Source organism: Phocoena sinus, chromosome 3, assembly GCF_008692025.1.
Source record: "Phocoena sinus isolate mPhoSin1 chromosome 3, mPhoSin1.pri, whole genome shotgun sequence".
NCBI classification, from domain to species: Eukaryota; Metazoa; Chordata; class Mammalia; order Artiodactyla; family Phocoenidae; genus Phocoena; species Phocoena sinus.
In genome coordinates, this window is record NC_045765.1 from 141,508,532 (window position 1) to 141,531,881 (window position 23,350).

General features: G+C 38.6%; 1 protein-coding gene across 4 annotated transcripts in view; it reads left to right on the plus strand.

Annotated features, from left to right (window-relative positions):
* Positions 1 to 13,193: 13,193 nt before the first annotated feature.
* The window catches only part of RICTOR (RPTOR independent companion of MTOR complex 2), a 128,043-nt gene continuing 117,886 nt past the window's right edge, over positions 13,194 to 23,350 (plus strand). For all 4 annotated transcript variants that reach the window (XM_032626312.1, XM_032626314.1, XM_032626313.1 and 1 more), the window contains exons 1-2: positions 13,194 to 13,300; positions 13,472 to 13,519. In XM_032626312.1, coding sequence (XP_032482203.1) covers positions 13,252 to 13,300; positions 13,472 to 13,519 — 97 coding nt within the window. In that variant the 5' untranslated portion in view covers positions 13,194 to 13,251. The remainder of the gene's footprint in view (positions 13,301 to 13,471; positions 13,520 to 23,350) is intronic.

Genomic DNA, 23,350 nt, shown 5'->3' on the forward strand with positions numbered 1-23,350 from the left:
GTTTTTTTTGTTTGTTTGTTTGTTTGTTTGCTGTACGCGGGCCTCTCACTGTTGTGGCCTCTTCCGTTGCGGAGCACAGGCTCCGGACGCGCAGGCTCAGCGGCCATGGCTCACGGGCCCAGCCGCTCCGCAGCATGTGGGATCCTCCCGGACCGGGGCACGAACCCGTGTCCCCTGCATCGGCAGGCGGACTCTCAACCACTGCGCCACCAGGGAAGCCCCAATGTCAGTTTTTAAAATTCTAAATCATATCAAGAGTATCTTTCAGAGTTATGGTTTATACACCAAGAAACAGACACATGTTTATGAAAGATTTATATGATAGACAATCATCTTAATATAAAAGAAATATCTGAAGTATTAATTTTAATATACTAAATATTATTTCTATTATGGTTTTATGTGAGGAATTTTGTCGTGTGAGAAGAGGGACAAATAAATAATACCTTCAGCAGATAACTTTGCCTCCTACTTATCAAGAAATCAAGGCCATCAGCCCTTCTGTCCTGTAACTTGATCCCAAATCTATGAGTCTTTGAGCCCATTTTTACCTCTTTTGATTTCCGCCTCAGCGGATGGGGTGGTACCTCCTGTTCAAGACGAAACCTTCCACCACTGGTGCCCTTGATACTTTGCCTCCTGTTTTGTGGTAGAAATTGAGATAACCAAGTGCAGTTCCCTTTAACTTCCTACAACGTTCAACCTTAACCCTATCCAGACACTATCCCAGAAAATAAGATGTCACTGCTTAGAGTCAAAGCCACAACCTGTTATCTCACGTCTTTCTACCTTCTCTGGAGTCTTCTTCCTCCACAATTAATTCATTCTCAACCTCCCTCTTGCACCTCTTCCCCAGCCCTCTCTCCCTCCTTCCCTTCCTCTTTTCTATCTTTAACATCTTCCATTCTGCAGATTCCCTCTTCTAGGCTTACAAACATACCGAAGTCTTTCCTATTTGAAAAACAGCAGGAAACCTTGCCTCGAATCCAAATACCTCTCTAACTACAGCCCATTTCTATCTTCCTTTCCTCATCTCATTGTCTTAAAATAGTAGGGTATATGGAATTCCCTGGTGGTCCAGTGGTTAGGGCTCCCATGCTTCCACTGCATGGGGCACAGGTTCAATCCCTGGTTGGGGAACTAAGACCCCTACATGCCGCCCGGTGTGGCCAAAAAAAAAAAAAGTAGGGTATATGTGGCAGCCAGGAGAACGTGCCTCACAGACTTTCAACCACGGAGAGCTTAATTAACCAAAGACCCCAGCTTCTGCACTCTGAAATCCATCCCCACAGTTGTGCCAATGCCACGTTTCCCACAGACTGCTCCTGTGTAGCCAGCAATTGAGCATGGCAGGCCTGTTCCTGAAAGATACATAAGCTTCCAGCAGCCTGGCTAACCCTTCCTTATCCCACATAGCACTCTGAGATGCTTCTACCCAATCATCTCCCCTTCCTCCCTTCATGAGGTCAGACTTGCGCTGCTGCTGCCTGATGGCTCCTCCAGCCTTCCCCACCTCCCTCCCATTTCCTCTGACACATATATTTGTGCCACCCTCCCCCCACACACAGAAAATTACTACACTTTCACTCCATCTTGGTGTTTGCTTTCCAGAGGACCTGCACTGAACACAGTAGCGCTGGAGAGTTTGTAAAAATACACATCCTCCTCAAATCAACTGAATCAGAATCTCTGGGGAAGAAACTTTTCAATCATTATTATTATTATTTTATTTTATTATTTTTTTTTTTTGCGGTACGCAGGCCTCTCACTGTTGTGGCCTCTCCTGCCGCGGAGCACAGGCTCCGGACGCGCAGGTTCAGTGGCCATGGCTCACGGGCCCAGCCGCTCCGCGGCGTGTGGGATCTTCCCGGACCGGGGCACGAACCCGTGTCCCCTGCATCGGCAGGCGGACTCTCAACCACTGCACCACCAGGGAAGCCCTCAATCATTATTTTTAATTGAAGTATAGTTGATTTATAATGTTGTGTTAGTTTCAGGTATACAGCAAAGTGATTCGGTTTTACATATATATAATCTATCTATTTTTCTGATTCTTTTCCCTTATAGGTTATTATAAAATATTGAGTATAGTTCCTTGTGCTACACAGTAGAAACTTGCTGGTTTCCATCAATTTTTGATTAACTCTAAATATGAGTTTAATGCTTAGCCAGGTTTGGGAATCCCTGGCCTCTATTCACCCTCTGCCACAGTCTTAAGTTATATTCAATCTTCAACTTGCTGCAGTCTGATCTCTGCTGCAATTACTCTCAAGTCAGCTCTATGTGGATATCCCACAAGTACCTCTAACTCACGTGACTCAAAACTGAGCTCATTCTCTTCCCCCTTTCCGTTGATGATCCCTCTTGTAGATTCTATCTCAGTGACAAATGTATCGTCCATTTGCCCAAGCTCAAAACCAGAAGTTTCTCTGCTTCTGCTCATTCATTCTCAGTGTCCAATGACTCATCATTAAGCAGAGGTCCCCAAAATAAAGACTCTGTCTTACTTGTTTTATACTCCTATACTTTACATGGTATTTGAAGCCTTTTATTATATATTTGACAATGAAAATATAAGTGATGCCTGCAAAGAATGTGTTAATCCAGTAGGCTGCCACTGTAATTTTTCCTTAATTGGTGTTTCAAATGCCATAAGAGGTTGAGTAAATTGATGGCTGAGAAATGCCAGTTCGATTTATCAACATGTGGATAATAGGTGACCTTAGAAAGACTGAAGCAATCAAGCCCAAGCTGACTGCAATGGTGCCCTGCGTTAGGAAGCAGATTCTGGGATAGAGTTTGGAGTATCTATTAGGGATGAACATCTGTTGAAGGAAGGGAGAGAAATATGACTGAGCAGAGAAAGCAGTTAAACTGGGATCCAAGCCCAACATCCTCAGCCAACCAGATGGGGGCCTTCGGAATAAACTCTACCCAGGCCAAAATGGCCAGTCCTTTTACCTCACTCATCACCATACGTGGGCCACCCTTGGAAGGGCATGACCTTGTGCAAGATGACACTGAGTCTGAGGCAGACCCTGAAGAAGCAGACAGTTTGAGGCAGTCTGCAGACCACATTCCCCTCAGCTGGGCAGCGAGTACTTCCTTGAAGGAGGTTAGCATCCCATGTCCACAAATGGACTGAGAGGTGAATGGAAGGTTAGAAAATTGAGACAGACATAATGGACACCTCTTTCCAGAAATTTTACTGCAACAGTAAGGAAAATGATATAAGTAATAGCCAGATGGGAAAATAAAGTGAAGAAAGGGCTTTATTATTTTGTTCTGGGGAATAGATTGTTTCTAAGAGAGAAAAGACTTGAGCTTATTCAAAACCAGATGGGAAGGATCCAGTTGGGAGAAAAAGGTAAAAAGATGGAGGATTGGACAGAAATAGACTGCAAATTACAATTTTTTTCCCTGGCAAATTATGTGTCATTACATCTGTAAAATGCTAAGCATTGTTCTGGACACATCATAAGGACTCAAATATTATCACATTATTATTATGACTAATTTTGAAATACATGCTGATGCTTGTCACAATTATGCCACATACTTAAGGGTTTATTTTAGTGACTACGTATGTCATTTCTTCTGCCTCCTGCTTGAGATTATCAGCTAAGTTACATAACCTTGAATAAGAATCTAAACTTTGCTAAGACTCAGGATCTTCATTTATAAAATATGAAAGTACGTACTTTACAGTGCTGTGAAAATTAATTGAAACTATGTACTTAAGCATTTAGTACAGTGTCTGACCCATATTAACTTTTTCTAAAAGGTATCTAGATACACTTTTTTATCTTTTTTTAATATTATTTTATTTATTATTTATTTTCCTTATTTCTTTTGGCTGCGTCAGGTCTTACTTGTGGCACATGGGGTCTTTGTTGAGGCATGCAGGATCTTTTCATCACGGCACGCAGTCTGCTCGGCCTTCTCTCCAGTTGTGGCGTGCGGGTTTTCTCTCTCTAGTTGTGGGGCGCAGGCTCCAGAGTGCGTGGGCTCCGTAGTTTGTGGCACACATGCTCTCTGATTGAGGTGCGCGAGCTCAATAGTTGTGACGCGCGGGCTTAGTTGCCCCGAGGCATGTGGAATCTCAGTTCCCCAACCAGGGGGATTGAACCCGTGTCCCCTGCAATGGAAGGTGGATTCTTTACCACTGGACCACCAGGGAAGTTCCTGACCCATGTTAATTTTATCATTATCATCTTGCTTGCTTGTTTGCTATTATACGTTTTGAACATGTCAACTGAATGGAATTCTGTTGAGATGAGCATTATTTTAATGATGGCAAACTTGCTCTGACTCCCAGTTATTTACCAGCTGATATTTGAGAGTAATATAGAAACACTTAAGATTAAACACAATAAACAAAAATAAAATAATAATAAATAAACCCAATGTCTGAGCCAGGTCCAGTTCCTGCATCTGAGTTTCAGGTTACAGTGTGGACATCATTTTTTATTTGATATTTCCTGCAACTCTTAGGGAGATAGTCATCCTGGTTTTCATAATAGAAACATCTGTTTTCTAATTCAGTGACAGTTTTCACCCTGTTTCATTGAGGAAAATATTAGGGGCTTCCCTGGTGGCCCAGTGGTTGAGAGTACGCCTGCCGATGCAGGGGACGCGGGTTCGTGCCCTGGTCTGGGAAGATCCTACATGCCGCGGAGTGGCTGGGCCCGTGAGCCTTGGCCGCTGAGCCTGCGCGTCCGGAGCCTGTGCTCCGCAACGGGAGAGGCCACAGCAGTGAGAGGTCCGCGTACCGCAAAAAAAATATATATATTAAGCTGTGTATATGTTCTCTTAGAGTAGGCTGGGGCGTAGTCACAATCTTCAGCTTTAACTGCAAATTTGGTAAAATAATGGATGTGCAAGAGGCACCTCTTGTCTCTGGGGGTTCATCTGCATGTAGCAATTCCTCTCTGTCTCCACAATCTATTGAATTAGAAGAGTTTTGCAAGTGTCAAAAAGCATGTTTAAACACCAACTTATTAATGGTATTCCTACTGAAGTTTAGATAAAGATTCAGAGTTCTTGGCTACAAGCAACAGAAATTAACTATTGCCTTTACATAACTCACTCGTGAATCAAAGTCCCTAGAGAGAGAACTCCATTGACTGGTTAATTCATGTGCCAGCCCACGTGGTGGGGGCAGGGAGGCTCCTAATGCTTTGGCTCCCAAGTGAAAGAGAGTCACCTAGAATTATCCTCTCAAGCAAGACTATACTCAAGATAATTTCCCAATACAAAAATCAGAGTGCTACTAACAAAAGGGGACCTAACCTTGTCAGTAAAGCAGGCAAGGTATGTATGTGTGTATATGTGTATATATATATATATATATATATATATATATATACACACACATATATATATTTAGTTATATATATTTATATGAAAGACAAAGATATATTTTGTTTATATATTAAACACATAGTAATATTTCTCTTCTACAAGGAATATATATATATATATATTCTCAGTTTCCTTGAAGAATTTGGTCTTCTATCTTTCCTTGCTCACTTTTGATAGAGACATAGAGCAAAGGTTCTGTCCTATAAGAAACACCATAGTGCCAATGTGATGATCACTGGCAACTGATACTCATCTTTGATGTGGGGATAATAGAGAATGGTAGGGACTGTGGCAAACAGTAGAATATAAGCTCTGTCTACAGGAGTCAGTTGCTAATTATACTGGATATCTCCTGCTTGGCCCTCGAGATGCCCCCTCCAATCCTTTCCACCCTGCTCTGTGCCCCTCAGGACTACACTTTATGGGCTGACTCAAGAGGCTCCCTTGACTTATAGCTTCCGGTTTCATTTGGCCATTGAGGAGCACTACCAGACACAGACAGAGAGTGAGGTTTGGATATTTATTCGTCTGGCTTCCTCCCTGAGGCATTGTCATGAGCTAGCTGTGTCCTTCACCCACAGTCACAGCTCTGCCAGACAGCCTTCTCCATTGTGCTGCCTCTCTGGTTCCAATGCTTCTCCCTCTGCTTCCTCTGAGATTGCAATCGCTCCCTGAGGTTATACCGGTTCCAGGCTACTGCTCTTTACACTGTGGTTTCCCAACACACTGTCCACACATGTGTAATCAATCTCTTTATTAAGCCTTCCTCAAATTCCCCAGTTTGAGTTTGCCATTTGTTTCCCACTTAGGCCCTACCGATATATGACTCAAATCTGATGGATTATGGGCCTGGTGTCGGTAGAGTCTCCAATTTTTCAAAAGAAGCGATATCAAGGTTTATATATATAATTCCTACTTTTTTTTTTTTTTTTTTTTTTTTTTTACTGCTGATTCAAGTTTTCTTAAAAGCACTATTCAGACCAAACAGTTTATCCTAATTATTATCCCAAATTACTATGGGCCAGATTTGACCCATGGGGTCCATCTGTAACGTCAGCCATTTATCATGGGAAATAGATGGAGCACAGGCCACTCTATAGCTATCCAACTTGCCAATAATGAGGGGCCTTTTTGTGTGAGTGAGTGGTGGACAAAATTTATTTAGTGTCTATAACAACCAGATTAGATTATTAAACTTCCTTTATTTTTTCAATATGGATCACAGAGGCTTGCTCTTCCTTCCTTCCTTCCTTCCTTCCTTTCTTTCTTTCTTTCTTTCTTTTTCTTATCTAGTCATTCTATTGGTCTTCAAATTCCTTTCTTTTTTAGTGTCCAATATGTCATCATCTAATGGACTTTTACAATTTTAATATTGTATTTTTCATTTCTAGAATTTTCACTTGGTTCTTTAATCTTTAATCTTCACTTTAATCTTTCTTTCCTCTATTCAGTGAGACTACTGCTCTCTATTTGTTTTCCACAGCTTTGTGTTTTATTTTGAAAGGTGCCCTCAGGCAAAAAGCCAGAGAGAATGTTGAGTTCACCCTATTTGTTTCTTATATCTCAAGGTCATGATCCACACTATCTATTGTCCAATGCCTAAAAACGGTCGTTCATATATTTTGTCTAGATTAATAGTTGTTTATTGTGGGAAAGTAAATCCAATACCTATTCTCCATCATGGATGGAATCAGAAATTGTTCGTTAAAAAAAATTAACTATTTATCTATCTATCTATCAAGATATCTTTTTATATTCTGCTTCTGATCATGATATCTGAAGTCCATGGGCTATAATTCTGCTGATTTTTATTTCTATTGATTCTTACTCATGGTGAATTTTTCCTATGAGTTTAATGATCTTTGACCATGAACTTTTATTTGTTTGATCTTAAATGTGTAGAGCCTAGGAGTTATGTAGTGGGTATTTTTCTCCAGAAAGGATTTGTAATTGCTAATTCTGGAAGCCAGGGGGCACTACCAACCTGGGTCCACTTCGGTCCACTTCTAGGATACTGGGTTTAACGCAGAAGTGTCATGTTCTGCTTTTCTACCTTCTGGTAGTTGCTTAACCTTCAAAGCCCAGGTATACTACTGGCATTTGCCCTCTAGATAGCTGGGCTTTTCCAGTTTTCTATTTGTTCAGTGTTGTTCTAATTTTAGTACAGTGTTAGGTTTTTGGTTTTTTGGTAGAGAAGTTTTGGAGATTTATTTTAGCCAAAAAAAAAAAGAAAAAGAAAAGAAAAGAATAAATTAAGCTATTGATATTTATTATACAGATTAACAATCAACCTATCATTTGATTAGTAGGTTATATTGGCATGAGTCATGTAAGGTATCCTGAGGGAAAACTGGGGGTTCTGCAACTCAGGGGAACTCACAACACTCGCCTAGGAAGTCTTTTCACTTGGGCATATGTCCATATATCACATCCAGATAATTGGATTTAAGGAGTATATTTTAAACTATCTTTAACAAAGTGGATACATGGTTTATAAAGAATCTTGCAAAGGAACTATGTGTATGTAACACAAAGAATGAAAGCACAAGCACAAGATTTTAAAATATGGAAGATCAGATATTCTTATTCCTGATATTAGCACTTTAACAACGTCATTACAAGAAAAAAGCAATGATAATGTAATCAGATGTCACGATGTCAGCCAACATTTAAAAATATTGAAATTATTAAGATTATGTGAAATATAAATTTATGCACATTATCCTTTAATATTATTTAACTCTAAGTGTATACTCTTCCTTAGGATGTTAGCTAATGATAGTATAAAGCTATCTGATTAGCAAAATATTTAAAAATCTTATGCAGTTAATTGAAGATATTATGAAAATAATTGTTTCCTGTAACGTTAGAAGCCATGCAGTATTGAATTCATTGCTTTGCAGAAAGACCCTTCTTTTTGTCAACAAAGAGGTCCATACCAGTGGGGAATATAGTGGCATTTCCTGCTATGGTAAAAAAAAAAATAGCTTAGAAAACACACAAAGAAAACAATTTGTTGACAAAACTAAAATGCAGTCCCATTGATCAACCAAAACAGAAAAAGGAAAAGAAAAAACAAACAAACTGAAGACTTGAAGAAAAAGGTACTTGAACAAATAGGCATTATGGAAGCTTTTCAGTGCAGCTGGATGGAAGCATAGATGTTTCTACACGTCTCAGTTTATGGTGTTTGCTAAATTCTGTTCAGTGGTAAAATACACCAATAACTACTCTTTTTCTGCACGACCAAAGTAAAGGTGTATCAAAGAATATATATTCTTATCAGTAAACAACTTCCTTAATAAAAACAATGTTTTATGAAAAAGTCAACAAAGCAGTTGTTCTAAATGAGAATTTAAAAGGGATTCACAGAAGAATAGAAAAATGCAGTTTAGTTTTCACACACTTTGAAATGAGGAGTGACTATGAAAATCTTTTGTACCATGCAGATGTCTGATATTTATTTAGTGCCAAACTTTTTCATGATGGCTGATGATTTCCAGTAGCACTGTATCTTAACAGAAATTTTTTAAAAATATTAAATCTAAACTTTCCCTTCAAGGTAAATATAACAATAGCTAAGAAAGTTATTAATTTTCAGAGAGGTTTGTGCTAGGAAGAGAGCATAGGCATTTGGAAACACTTCCATAGTTTTGTGGGGTTTTTTCTGAAAACAAAAATATAAATGTGTCATCTACATAAAGTTTTATATCTACACTTAAAAATCATGGAAACAGAGTTTCTAACATGCTTAGAATCTTTCAGATTAAGAGTTTCAAAACCGTTTTGAGATCATTTGCTAAACATTTCTAAATGTTATGCCTTCCAGTTTGCTATGAAAATGAATTGACACTAGGGAAGATGGACATTTAGTAGCCAAATTACATTAAAAAATTTTTTTGAATGGATGGAGTTTGGATGGATTTGAAAAATGAGTGTTATGATTTAGAAACTGCAGCCAACAGAGTAATTCTTCCACTTTTAACTTTGTATTTTGTGATTCCAGCCACTAAAACTCAATATCCAAATAAACTCTTAGAATTGGACTTTTGAACTGCTGTACCACAAAGATTTTAACAACAGATTTTTAAAATAATGAAGTATATTCAGCTCCTTTGCTTTTGTTTTTGCCACTAGTAAAGCAACATAAAAAATTACTTTGAACCATTTTAATTTCATCTTTATGTTTTATATTCTAGTAAATAAGAAAGTTAATACACATGTATTGGAGTATGTGCACAAATGCACTTTTTAAATGATTTGTTTGTTTATACATAAATTTTGATAGGTCCACTGCTTAACAAATTATTATAATCAAATGTTTATAATTGTGGTTTAGGGTAGCCAACAAAATTTCTCTAAAACAGTTTTCCTTAAAAATTTTTTTCACAAGTAAAAATTTGTTTTAGAACAATTAAAATGAGAAAAATAAAAGATAAAATCACTCAAATTTCTACCAACCAGAGATAATCACTGTTGAAATTTTAGTGCATACCCTTCCAGATTTTATGAATTTGTGCATCTTCTTTCACAAACATGTGCTTATACTTCATTTAAAGCTGTTTTCATTGAGGGCCTTTATATCTTACAGAATTTTTAAAAATTAAATTTACACGAGATTTTGGGACAGAGATTAAAATTTAAAGGAACAATACTAAGAGGCAACTTTGTGCTGTGACCAAGGCTGAATCTTCATAATTTACCCTGTGTAGGATTATAATATGTTTAATTTAGTCTATTGCCTGTCATTTTAATGGCCTTTATCTAGATGTTAAATGTGTGGTTTAACTAAGAAGAGAAATTACCAAAAAATAGACTGACCAAATGTTGTGGTCTTTGACTTGCTTTATCTTCGTATGGCCTGTGTAATAAGGCAGATAGATAAAGGGAACAAAGATTTTGGCAAGGCTTTGTTTCTCTTCAATGTTATCGGTGTATCTGAAACATATAATTTGGTGTATAAACTAGAATTATTAACTGTATGTAATTGGATAGGGAATAGAACCCAGAGTGACTATCAATGAAGTCATTGTATCTTCCAAAACAAGCAGTTATCTTTTAGAGGTGTGGTCCTGGACCTAATCTCATATAATACTTTTTATCAATGACTAATACTATGAGAAAAAACACTCACACAGTAAATGAAACTTAATTGGGAAATGAAAACTAAGAAGAGGAAGTCACATTCTCAATGACCAGATTAGAACCAAAATGACCTGGAAAATTGGAGAAGTAGTAAGAAGTGAACAAAATGAGTAAGACAGAGGAGTGGGCTAAAATAAACAGGGAAGAAAAACAAGTTTCAAAAAGAGGAATGGCTAGCTATTGGCAAGTTTAGAAAATAGCTTAGAGATTTTAACAACAAGCTGACTAAGATCGATAATGTAGTGTTATGGTTTAAAAAGCAAACATAACATTGTAAAATGTGTTCCTTACTAAAATTTACCGAAACTCCTGCTTCCTAGTTGAAAGTCTCTTGCAAACACTAAGAACGTGTTCTTTTTACCAGAAATGCCATTCACCTTAAGAACAAACATGGAGATCACAGCCAGTCAAATGACTGGGATAGTAACAGAGGAAAAAACTAGTTTCACTGTAAGATGTAAGTCTTGGAGAAAGATGATTTTTTTTCTCCTGAAAGAGATGGAGTAATTGAATAATGATCTTTAAATAGGAGCATATAGTTATAAAGATGAAAGACTATTAGATTCAGGCTCTCCTGTACCCTAAGTACTTTAAAAGTGGATCGGTTGTTCTCAGTTTTCACGAAGACTGAAAAAGAAAATGAAGTTAAATTGTACTGGGAAAGGGTTAATTCAGAATAGATAGGAATTTCAGAAATAGGGTAAAAGGGGTTGGTTGAAAATTGAAACCATTCTAAGAATCTGGTAGAATTTTCATTGACAGATTTTCTACTTTTCTAAAATGGTGAAATGTGATACATGAAGAGATGAAATACAAAAATTTAATGTCCTATCCAGACCTCAAGTTTTGTGATTTTTGCCTTAGGCTGTAACTGCTTGGTAATGTCAGAGGACATTTTTAAAAAGCACTCTAATTGTGTTGCCTTCTTGAATCTAAGAGCAGTATCAGCAGCAGATACTGATTGCAGCTCTCCTAAGAAAAGGACCTGGAATATACAGAGAACAGTATCCTAAGGAAGCAGTGTTCCTCTTTTATTTTCTTGATGATGCTACCCCATGCTGCTTTTAGTTTTCTCGTTAAAGTTTTTACTTATTTTACAATTGATATGTATTAATTATAGGACATTTTAAAAGTACAGACAAACGAGAACAAAAACTGTATGTGTAATTCCACAATTTAAGGAGAAAAAACAAGTTAACATTTTGAGGTACATCTCAGATTTTTCTCTCCATACATAGACATGTAAGATATTTTATAAAGTTATACTTTTAATTTGTTATGTACTTTAAGTGTTTATAAAAAAAGGGAACTTTGTAATTTCTTGCTTGATTTAATATCATGAACAGTATTTCCTATAAACTAGACCTGCATCGTCATTTTTAATGGCTGCAATAATTTGCATAATCCCTACTTTGGTTATTTAAGTGTTTCCAATTGTTCCCTATTTTTAACGACTGCAATTGATATCTCCAAATAGCTTTTTTTTTTTTTTATTTAAACAGCAGAAAGAACATTGAAACAAAGAAGGAATCCAGGGCATTTACTCAGCTACCTCATTATTTATTGAACACTTATTTATGCTGGGCACTGCATTAACTAGTAGCCGGGATGAGACAGGTTAAGGCAAGATCTCCACTGTTAATTAACCTCCAGTCTCATGGAATATAGAAAGACAAGTGTTGAGGAACAGGAGGCGACAAAACGCTCACCCCTCTCTTCAAAGTTAATCTAGTTTAGGAGAAAGTTGCTGGGTCAGGGGCCAGGTGTATATATATTGATTAAAGTCTCTACACTTAATACTTGTTAGGTTCGTCTATAAAAAATATTAATCCACAACATCCACATTGCCCATTGTTTCAGGAGCTACATAGAGGGGAAAACCCAGACAGAGGCTGTAGCAGCTTCTCTTTCCAGGCAGAGAGGAAACCCTCTCCTCGGGCCTCCAGGCCCCCGCGCGTGCGCGGGAACAATCCCACCCACCGCCAGGGACCACCACCCGGCACTCCCGACTTTTCACCCCGTTCTCGGGTCCCTACTACAAGCGGTCAAAAGCAAAACTTCCACCCGACTACTTCCACTTAGAGAAGCCAGCCTGGCTGAGTGTGGCTTTGAAGATCAAGTGCAAGGCTGCTTAGCACGGTGGTCAGTGAGGCTGGAAAATAAACTTTGTTACGTGTTAACTTGGTTGGAGCAAAGCGACTCTAGGCGGGATTTAGTTACGTTACAGCTGCGCAGTGTTTTGTATTTTTGTTGTTGTTGTTTTAATAAAATCGTTTTAATTGACGAATAAGGAAGGAGGGCTATCTCAGGACTTGAAAACAATCATGCAGGATGGTTTCAGCAGGTGGCCAGCCTGGCGCATGAAGGCCTCCTCCCACTTCGTGTCGGTTTTGACTACGGTTTCCGCGGCGGCTGGAGAGGAAGCATCCTCCACGCTGCAAACTCGCATCAATGGGATTCCCCTCGTGGGAAATGCCCCCCTCCTGGCGGACGTGCTCCCGGAGGGCCGAGCGCGTCGCCGCGCCCTCCGCCTCCGGGACGGGCGGGCGCGCGAGGGCGCGCTCCGCAGACTCCATCAAGATCCCGACTTGGCACCGCACTCCCTCCGCGCCCCGGGCTAAGCCGGCACCACCCGCCGCCCGCCGCCAGCCGCCGCGGGGGGCGGGCGCGGCGCGAGGGGAGGGGAAGGGGTTCTCGCGCGATTGGGCGAGGTTTCCGGTGTTGTGACTGAAACCCGTCAATATGGCGGCGGTCGGCCGCGGCCGCTCGCTGAAGAACCTCCGAATACGAGGTAAGTCCGCTGCGGCCCTCACCCCTCGCCGCCGGGCAACCGTCACCCCTGGCACTTGCCTACCCTTGGTCATGGGCGGGGGGAACGAGCCGGGGCGCTGGCCGGAGCCAGGGCTGCCTCCGCTGGCCTGGGAGCGAATCCTAATTGGGGCTATGTGTCTGTTTCGCGCAGGGCGGAATGACAGCGGCGAGGAGAACGTCCCGCTGGATCTGACCCGAGGTAACGCGGGGCGCCGCGGGCGCCGGCGAGGGCATCCTAGTGGGGAGGAGCCGGGGGCTCGGGGCCGTGGGCAGGGTCCGGCCCCGCACGGGACCCGCGGGGGTGCGGGAGGCAGAGCCCGAGCCCCGCCTGCCGGCCCGCGGGAGCCGAGCCGGGGGCAGTCTCCCCGGACCCATCCCCCTTCCCGGTGCCCGCTTTCCTCGCTCCGAGCCCTTCTCCGGGCCTCTGGGTGCTGCGGGGAGCACCGAGCGGGACTCGGCGGAGTCGCCGACCCTCTGGCTTCTCTAGACCCGCGGGAGAGCGTTGTTCTCCTGTCCCGGAGCTCGAGCAGCTGAATCCCAGGGGCGGCCGGAGGGAGGTAGAGGCTGTTATTTAGGTTGCCGGAGGACGTCTGAGGGAAGAGCGACCACATCCTGCCCTCCCCGTCCCCCAGCGCCGAAGCCGGACCTGCTCGGTCCTTGCTGACTGCGTGACTGTTTTTCTCTTTGCCCACTGCCCTGGGGGACCCGCAGCATTGATAACTCGGTAGTGAAACCTGGAGCCCGTGATTTCTGCGAAGTGTCTGGTGTACGCTGTATTTCCCTCTTGTTTCCCTTTCCCGGGCCTCTGAGACTGTAGTTGGCAAAAACCGGCCCCTCACCCTCGTTGCAGGTTCATTGTTTACCTTCTGCAGTGGCGATGGGTTTGTTTACACCTTCGGAACTGGGTAAACCCCTGCTATATTTTTAAGGACCCCAGCCGGCTACTGGCCAGTATATCTTCTATCAGTCACCGTACTGGAGTTTATTCGACAATATCTCGTTGAGCGTTTAGTAGTTATATACAAGGTTTCTCTTTTCTCTTCCACGGTAAACAAGATTTGGTCTATTGATTCCGAAGAAGTCGTGTTTCACACGGGCTGTAACTTAGCGTGTAACCTGGTTCAGCTGTATAGAATTCAGTTTCCTTTTTGAGATCTGAAAAGCACTTTAGGAAGTTTGAAAAAACGTCGTTTTAAACATTCTATATAAAATTAAAACAATTTTTTTAACCTACGTTCTACTTAACATAATGACTATTATCTACAGTATTTGTTAGATGTGGGCTCATTGTTGAGGATCATCTCTGTATTTAAAGCATAGCGCATTCTCTAATTTGTTTTATTTTGTGTATCATAATGTAAGATTACTGTTTTGTAAACTAAAAGCCTAGTTTTTATTTAGATACAAGAGTACATTTTTGTAACAATATTTTATTCTGAAAGTTCTAGGACTTTGTTTCGGGTGAACTAGGTCCTTTTACAGGCAGAAGAGTTTCTAAAATAAAATAGGGCTTAAGTAATAGAAATGACAACTAATTAGATCACTAATGCACTAAATTAGAACATTTTTTCAGCAGATAGAGTTTGAATATTAATGTAGGGAGATGTAAAGCTTTTGACTTGTGTAACTGTTTGGAAACTTGACTGTGTATAACACATATGAAAAGTCTATATGCAATATATGTGGAAAAAGATTTTCTAGTAAATTTGCTAACAAAATAAGCAAAATTCCCACAGGGCTCAATTTAGCATTTGAGTTTTGTAGCAGATGTAGTTTTAGTGATTTATTTTATACATGCGCATATGTTTTAGATGGAGGTGAAAAGACCATTTATTAGATAGATCTTGGGTCTAATTTGTGTATTGAAGACCTGTTTGAATGTGGTGCTAGAAATAAGTTACAGTTGTGCTTTAAATTGACTTTACTGAGCTCCTATATATAGTGGTTTCTCTGGTTGGTGTCAAAATTATGGGTAGTAAAAGAGCTTATGTACAAATTTGATACCTTTGGTTTACTCCAGTTTTACTCAAGTACACAGATAACTGTATATTTACTATTTAAAATACTATATTTCCTGAGAATTTAGTAAATACCTATGTCCTTAGGTGTTTCTGGGATAATACAAATAGTGCAGAAAATGCTATTTCTGCTTGCCCTGACAAGATGTATTTCAGTTTGGAATGAAATATACACAGCCAGTTGAATCTGATTGCAAAAGCAATATACAACTAGGAGTGAGAGGGCATTTGAGAACTGTGTTCCAGAGTCTTAAGGAAGTTTTGAAAAAGTAATCTGAGTTAGATTCATTGTATAGTGACCCTGTTGTTTGAGAAATTGCTATTCTGACAAACATTCATTGTTAGAAGAAGGCTTATGGATCTAACATGAAGAAAGTTCATGAGGAATTAAACTTTAGTAATCATTTGAGAACTGTGGGGCAGTCTGGGTTGCAGCTGAAGGGCAGCTGTTTGTGGATTGGATTACGGCATGTTTTAGATAAAGTTTGGGTAACCAAAAAATTTTTTTTAACGCTAAGGCAGTGTTTGCTCTCATTCTCATTATTTTTATGTAACCTTTGAGAAATTCACTGTGTAGCTGTATAACAAAGTTCATTATAAAATAGAGGCCATGATCATTGTAATTCTTGAAGGAGCTATCAATGTGTAGTATAAAGTCAAATAGTTCTGAGTTGTAATCTCAGCTGTGATACATAATAGGTGATTTGGGGCAGGTTATTTGACCTTGATTAACTCTTGGTTTCTTCAGCTCAAAAAAAAAAAAGAGATTAATTTCAGGTTATTCTTGAAGGTTGTTAAGAATGTGATAAGTAAATGAGCTAGGCCATATAGTACTCAGCATGCGACCTAGTACTTTGTGAGTGATGTTAACTAAATGTTAGTTGCTTTCCTAAACTATGAAATCAAAATTATTTATATCACATTTAAAATATTTCAGATGATTGTTTTGAATATTATAAACTTGTTAATAAGGAATTATGGTAGTGAAGTTTTCTTTTTTTGAGACATACATTTAATTGGGTAGTCTTTCTGAACTAGAGTTCTTTTTATTTTTTTTAATTTATTAAGAAAAGCTTCAAAATGTATAAAGTATATGTGAATGTATGAATATAATAAATATAAGGAGCTCTTATATGTCCCCCATCATTTAGTTTCCTGGTGCCTCCACCCCAGCTGTGATCATTTTTTTCTTCCAGTTTTACTGAGATGTAATTGACATACAGCACTGTATAAGTTCTTGAATGTAACAACTGTAAAAAAAAAAAAACAAACTGTAACATTACCAGAATTAGGCCTAAGCAAGGAACAATCTATTATATGTACTTAAGAAAAAATGTGATATTTTCTTTAACAGAACCTTAGAATTTTTCTCCCAGACTCCAGAAAATTTCTTAGTAATAAGACATGGCCAGCCTTGCAAGCTTCTTTAAGCCCAGGAGAGGCTTAAGGTTCTTTGGTTTTCATATTGATGTTAGTGCTATGGTTTATACGAAAGTGCTTTAATTAAAAATTGTTTCTGGATTTATTTTGATCTAGTTCAGGAACTTCATTGTAGGAGATCCTGTAGTTGATATACTGGTGATTGTTGCTTTAAGTTTTGTTCAGACAACTACTGTACTTAATCATGAAAGTCCCTGATACTTGCTATTGGTATCATTAAATACTCTCTCTGTTTTGCATGCCAATTTATTTTGAAACCAAAATGCTTCCCTTAACCACTTCCACTGCAAGGATAGTCTGTTTTTTTTTTTTATCACTCCACTAGTACATCTCTTCCTGGTACTGAATAACTTGAAGAGAGACAGAATATTCTTCCTGTGTAAGCCCTTCCTAGTATAATTTAATTATTGTGTTCAAGGTGAATTCCAGGGACATGGAAACGTGTATATTCAAATATAACTGTTAGAATATAATTTATTTTTAAGTATTGAGTTTTGTATTTTTTGACTGTCCAATCCTTTTACTTTTCCATTAGTAGGAATAAAAAGATTGACTGTCTTAGCTGCTGTTTAATAGCTAGGAAAGTAGGAAGGTTATCTGAATGATGCAGATTTGAACACTTAACTTTTTGTTTTGTGATTCCTTCTAGTCAAGAGATTGCTCATGTTGTTTAATCCCTTACTTCAGTTAGACAAAACAAACATTGACTGCTTTTTATATAAGAAATGCTGAATTAAGTGCTGGAGGAGTAAAGATGAGGAAGATGTTACTCCCTTTTTAGGAGTTTGCTGGAACAGACATAAAGAAGTGATTGCGATACGGAACAATAAACTGAGTAATCAAACTGTACAAGGAACAGAAGTAGCCTAGAGGAGAGAATGATTAACTCTGGTGGGTAGAGAATCAGGCAGCTTCACAGAGGGGTTGACGTCTTATAAGAATTGTGGATATAGTGGAAGGAAATGTGGGCTCTCAAGAGAATATACCACACCTTGGGAAAGGTAAAGTCTGTAGGAAGAGGAGCTGCTCTGGAGGTCCCTGGTAGAATCTAAGAGATCATGGGACACTAGACCAGGGTATTGGAGACAGAAATGAAGTTGAATATATATTGGAATAGAGGAACCAACTAATTTGTTTTCTCCAGATTCTAAACTGACTTTGGAATCCTCGTACTCTGCGCAGGGAACTGTTATTTCTTTATTAGGATGACAGAGGCTGTCTAATGTGAGTCCCCTTGTCTTCTCCCCTTTGTATTTCACCTATACTTACCTTCTGTTTTCCCGAGTCGGAGGATAAATCATCTCTGTTCATTTCCAAGGCTAAACTGGAAAGGAATTTTTTGCTCCTAATTCTGTTTCCCCTAAGATTCTTTGTAGAACTAAGATTTCTTGCTTCTTCATTTCTTCCTTCTTTTGGCTCAGTTTTCTCGTATTCAGCATTTCTTGTTGTATTCATATGGAGCAGGTACTTTGCTAAGCATGGAATGATGGTGAGACGCGTGGAATGATAAGGACAAAGATTTCAAAACAGTTATTTTTTCGTAGGCTCTACACACAGTTTTCTTCCTTAACTCCTTTAGTCTTGTAAACACAGCTCTCCCCCTGTACTTAAAATAGTTTCTTAAGGGATGCTAGTAACCTCATGCAAAATTCATTGGTATTTTTAAGTTCCCCATTCTATTATTAGGACTACTTACTGTATTAGTAGTTTTGTTCCAGGCACTAAAACATTATTTTTCTTAATCTTCGATAACTCTTTGAGGTACTTCTATTATCCGTATTTTACAGTTGAAGGTATAGGCTTTCAAATTCTAACAGACTGAAACTCAGAAAGGTAAGTTATTCAGGCAGGGTCACAGGGCTAGTGAGTGACTAACTGCAGATCATGGACTTGTAGCTACTACACTATTGCTATTCTTAAAACTCCTGGTTCTTTTCCTACCTCTCCTTCTCTGTTTGCTGGCTGGACTTCCAGCTCCTTAAGCAAGTGTGCCCTAAGGTTCTGTCCTTGATTTTCTTGTCTGCTCTCTTATTGATGCTAGCTCCCTGAGCACCCTTTTCACTCATGGATTCAAGAATCCATGAATTGAGATGGTTACAGTAATTACGTTTTTATTCATACTTTCTCTTCTAAGCTTGCAAAACATATTAGCATGTATGTCTGGTAATCATCTCAGAGTTGTGGTTTATAAAATTTTGCACTCCAACACATACCCACTTTTCACTTTCTAGGTACCACCACCATCCTCTGTTATTCAAGCTAGAGACCTATTGCTCATCTTCTTGGTTCATTTGCCACGTTTCCCCAGTTTGCCTCTGAAATCTCTCTCTCCTTCTATTCTCATTGTCATTGGTCTGGTTCACATCCTCATTATCTCATTTGGATGACAGTAAAATTTTTTTTCTCTTTTTTTCACTCCCTCTGCTATATGATTGCCAGGATTATTTCCCTGAAATTTGGAACTGATCTCATTCCCTTATATAAAACAAAACAAAACCGACAACAACAAAAACAAACAAACAAAAAACTGTATACACACACTTTACAGGTTTCATTTTTTGCTCACAGAATAAAGTCCAAATTTCCTAGCTTGGCATTGAAGGCCTTTTATGATTTATTCTAGAAGTATTTTCTTCTGTACTATCTTAACCATACTATTCTAAATCAGTCTGCCTCTCCACATAGTTCACTTGTGTAACGCACTTCCTCCCTTCTTTTCACACTGATTTTCAAAGGGGGTTGGGGAGAATTTGCTAGCCTAAAGTACCTACCTCCCCATTCCTGTTCTTTTCCCCTTGGAGATTGTGTTATGCCTGTGATTGAGAATCCCTGCTTTAGTCAAGGATGTCTGTTTGTTCTTCCTTGCACATGGCATGCAGTGTCTATTTACTTTTCTTTGCATAGGTTGTTTTCTCTGCCAAGAATTCCATTTTCAGCACTCTTTAGAGAAATCCTAATTCTTTAAGGTCTAGGTCATATGCCACTTCTGGGAAAATCCTTCCTTATCATCCCAGTGGGAATTCATTGCTTCCTCCTCTACTTTTCCACATTTTTGTTTATTACTTTGTAAATATCACTTACCATTGCCTATTTAAGTTCCTTGTTCACTACTTCTCTCACTAGAATTTAAGCGTCTTCCCCAGCATATATCATATAATAATAACCGAGACATTAATTACAAGGAGGAATGGAGAGAGAGATGAGAAAAGGAGGACAGTATTAAGGAGAGTAGAAGTAAAAGTTTAAATTTGCAAACTTGAGGGACAATGAAAGCGATGGTGCCAAGAAATGGAGAAATCATTTTGGAAGAGATGGTAATGAGTTCAGCTTTTCACTTTGAGTTTCAGATGATTGACTCTGTCAGAGATGTGTAAGAGGTAGTGAATGCTGAAATGGATGTTTTTGTAGCTGTTCTTGTGATCAGATTGTTCTCTGCTTTAGGGCCTTGAGAGAGGGAAGAATGTAAATGGAGGAAGAGCTGAAGATCTGAATGTTAGAGGATAAGCTGATTAGAGTATATGTCAGAGCATAGGAATCAATAAGAAGAAAGGGGTGAAAAACAGAGAAGAAAGTTAAAAATTAGTAAGATTGTGATCTTTGAAGCCAAGTGGAGAATTCGGGGTTGAAGAGATTGAGAGGCATAGCACTGAAGTTGGGTTTTGGAGAACTCAGTTCTTCTCTTCTTTAATCTGAGGATGATCTTGCCATGCTACTTTCTCTGGGCTTCAGTTTCCTGATCTCTGAAATGCGTACTACTTTCCATGCGTAGCACTTTCACCATCAGTCTTTGTGATTCTCAGATATCACGATGTTTCTGGGATATTGAAAGGTTAAAGAGAAAGCCTTGTTAAATCTCTTGTTAAGTTACTGTGAGAAGGATTCCCATAAACAGCAATGAATACATGTAGCAGTATGGTGTTTCATAGCACTTTAAATGTAAATTATAGTCAACTCTCAATTTCCTTGTAAGTGATCATCTGCAGTGACTTGCTACCTCCTCCCCCTCTCAGGTCTCAGGCTACTGAAATAGGGCTGTGAAAAGCACAGTGGGGTCAGTGACTGGTTTGCGTGCCTGTGTATCTGTACTTCTATTACAAGCTAAATACAGTCCACTCTCAGTTACCTACACTAAGAAAAAGGTGAATAATGGTGGAAGATTGCTAAATATAATCTCAATAGCATTATTTATATATGGTTTGGGAAGATTTTATATTTTTTCCTCCCCTACAGTAGATTGATGTATCTTTCATTTGAATTATTAGCATCAATTTTTATTTCCTAAGCAAATACTCTTAGAACAGTGGATGTAAACAGGCTAAAATATTTATTAGGTAATCCAAATATGAATAGTTGAGAGTTGACTGTTAATGCTTTTTGGATCATCCATTGTTTTGTATTATCTGTGCTTTTCTGTTAGTGTGGCCAGGTTAAAGCTGAATAGCTACTTTAAAATTATATCACTATGATGAATGTACTTACAAGATTATATAGATGCCAAACTAAATTGAAAATAATTGTGTAAAACTAGCTGAATATAACATTCATGTGTTCAGAGTCATAGGGTTGAAAGAGAACCTAAACCTAAGCACCTTCTTAAAAATTCCTGTTACAAAGTCCTCTAGCCATACAGATTGCATAAACTGAGCAATGTGCCTGGTAATGATGAAATTTATATATAATATAATAAAATTGAGGGTGTGCCAGGGCTTCAAACATGCCTGTTCAAGGAGTCAGTTGAGTTCAGTAAGCAGTATAGAAGAGCTTTTTAACCTTAATTACCTGGATTTTAAAGAATCTGGCTCCTTCAATTACTCTGCCATTTTTTTAATCCCAAAATGTTGAAGAATTTGGATTTGTAGTGGTTTGTTAATATCAAGACAGCATATTTTTAGTATATTATCAGGTTAGTAAGTGTTAATGTGAATCAGGAAGGCATAATTCTTGGCTTTAAGGAGTTTTATATTATATTTGGGATATACGTGTAACAGGGCATAGTATTTGAAGCACCTGCCAGTTATCTTTATAAAGGAATCATAAGCCAGAGGAATTCAGAAAAAAATGGGAGATAGGTAAGGAATGACCTAGAGGAGAGTCCTCATAGAAGTGTTGACATCTGTTAGGACCTTTGCATAAAAGTGTAGTATTTGAATAGTTAGAGCCCTGGATCAGTCAGTGTTTTAAATAAAAATCATGCTTAATTTTGTGAACTAACATGTTCCTGGCATATTATTCAGTATTTGAAGATAATGTTGAGAAAAGTTGATGATGAGTTCTGTATATAAATCTCTTAACTATTGAAGACTGATTGTATTTTGGGCTAGGGCTTTTCAAACCTTTGAAGGTAGTGCTGGACTGGACTGAGAGATTTTATGCATATTGTGAAGTAATTGTGTGCTTCTGATTAAGAGTATATAGATGCTTGGCTGCATTCCAAACCCAAGCATAAATGATTTTTTTCTTTCATTGTTTTGTAGTATATGTGTCTCCTCTCCCCTTCGTTAATACTGCATGTTCAAAGGGCTCTATAAATTTGTATCAAACTTATTTCTAGATGTGTGCAATTTGGAAATAGAGACTATAAGTGGGATGAGTAGTGTTTTTGTTATTTTCCATGCTAAAATGACCGTATTTTCTGATTTCAAAATTTAAACATGTGGCCTGACAGTTTATATTTGAGAGAGAATATTTGAAATTAAGCTTATCCTGAAAAACATGGACTGTTTCATTGCCAAATCCAGACACCCTACCCTCTAGTTACTTGGGTAAAGGATAAACAGTGTTTGGGGAAATTAACACTCTATTAAAGGAGCAAAACAAGAGTTGAATTGCCACTTGCAGGGATTTTAGTAATCTTGTTCAGAACCCAGTGTAATTTCACATGTTTCTTATAATGAATAAATAGTGAAGAAACACAGAAGCTGTAAACAAAGAAGATTGCCAAGTAATTTACTTTTAGTTGCTAAGAAGAAACAACTTGCCAGATGAAAGTGTATTTTAACTGTTTTTAGATGTGTGTACATATATATTTTTATCAATAGTTTCATACTTTGAGAAATCACATCTTAAAATAGTATTGCTAGTTATTTCCATGCTTAATGTTCATCCCTATAAAACTTTTAATTGCCCTGGTTTTTTTTCCACTCATAATTCTGTATAATACACTCCCTAACCTTCACCACACCACCATCACCACAACCCCTTCCCCCAAGAAAAATGAGAAAAAGTAAAACTGACGGGAATAGAGTTGCAGAAAAAGTGAGAAGACTCCAGGTTGCAGGTAGGTGAGCTGTGAACTCGAACCTTTAGCTATACAGCAGTATCTGGGGTGGCAAGTGGAATATTGTGGAAAGTTTTATTTAACACGTGTTGTAGGTAAGATTTTAATCATATCTGTCACATAACATTCGTATAAAATCATGGTAATGGGATATTTGAATACAGATAGCTATTTCCTATCTTGTTTATTTAGAGTGACTTGTGGTTTTACTTTATATGTTGTAATTTCTAATGGTATTTTCGAATGTCATAACTTGGTATAAAGCAGGTCGGATTAATTCTTATGTTGTATAAGA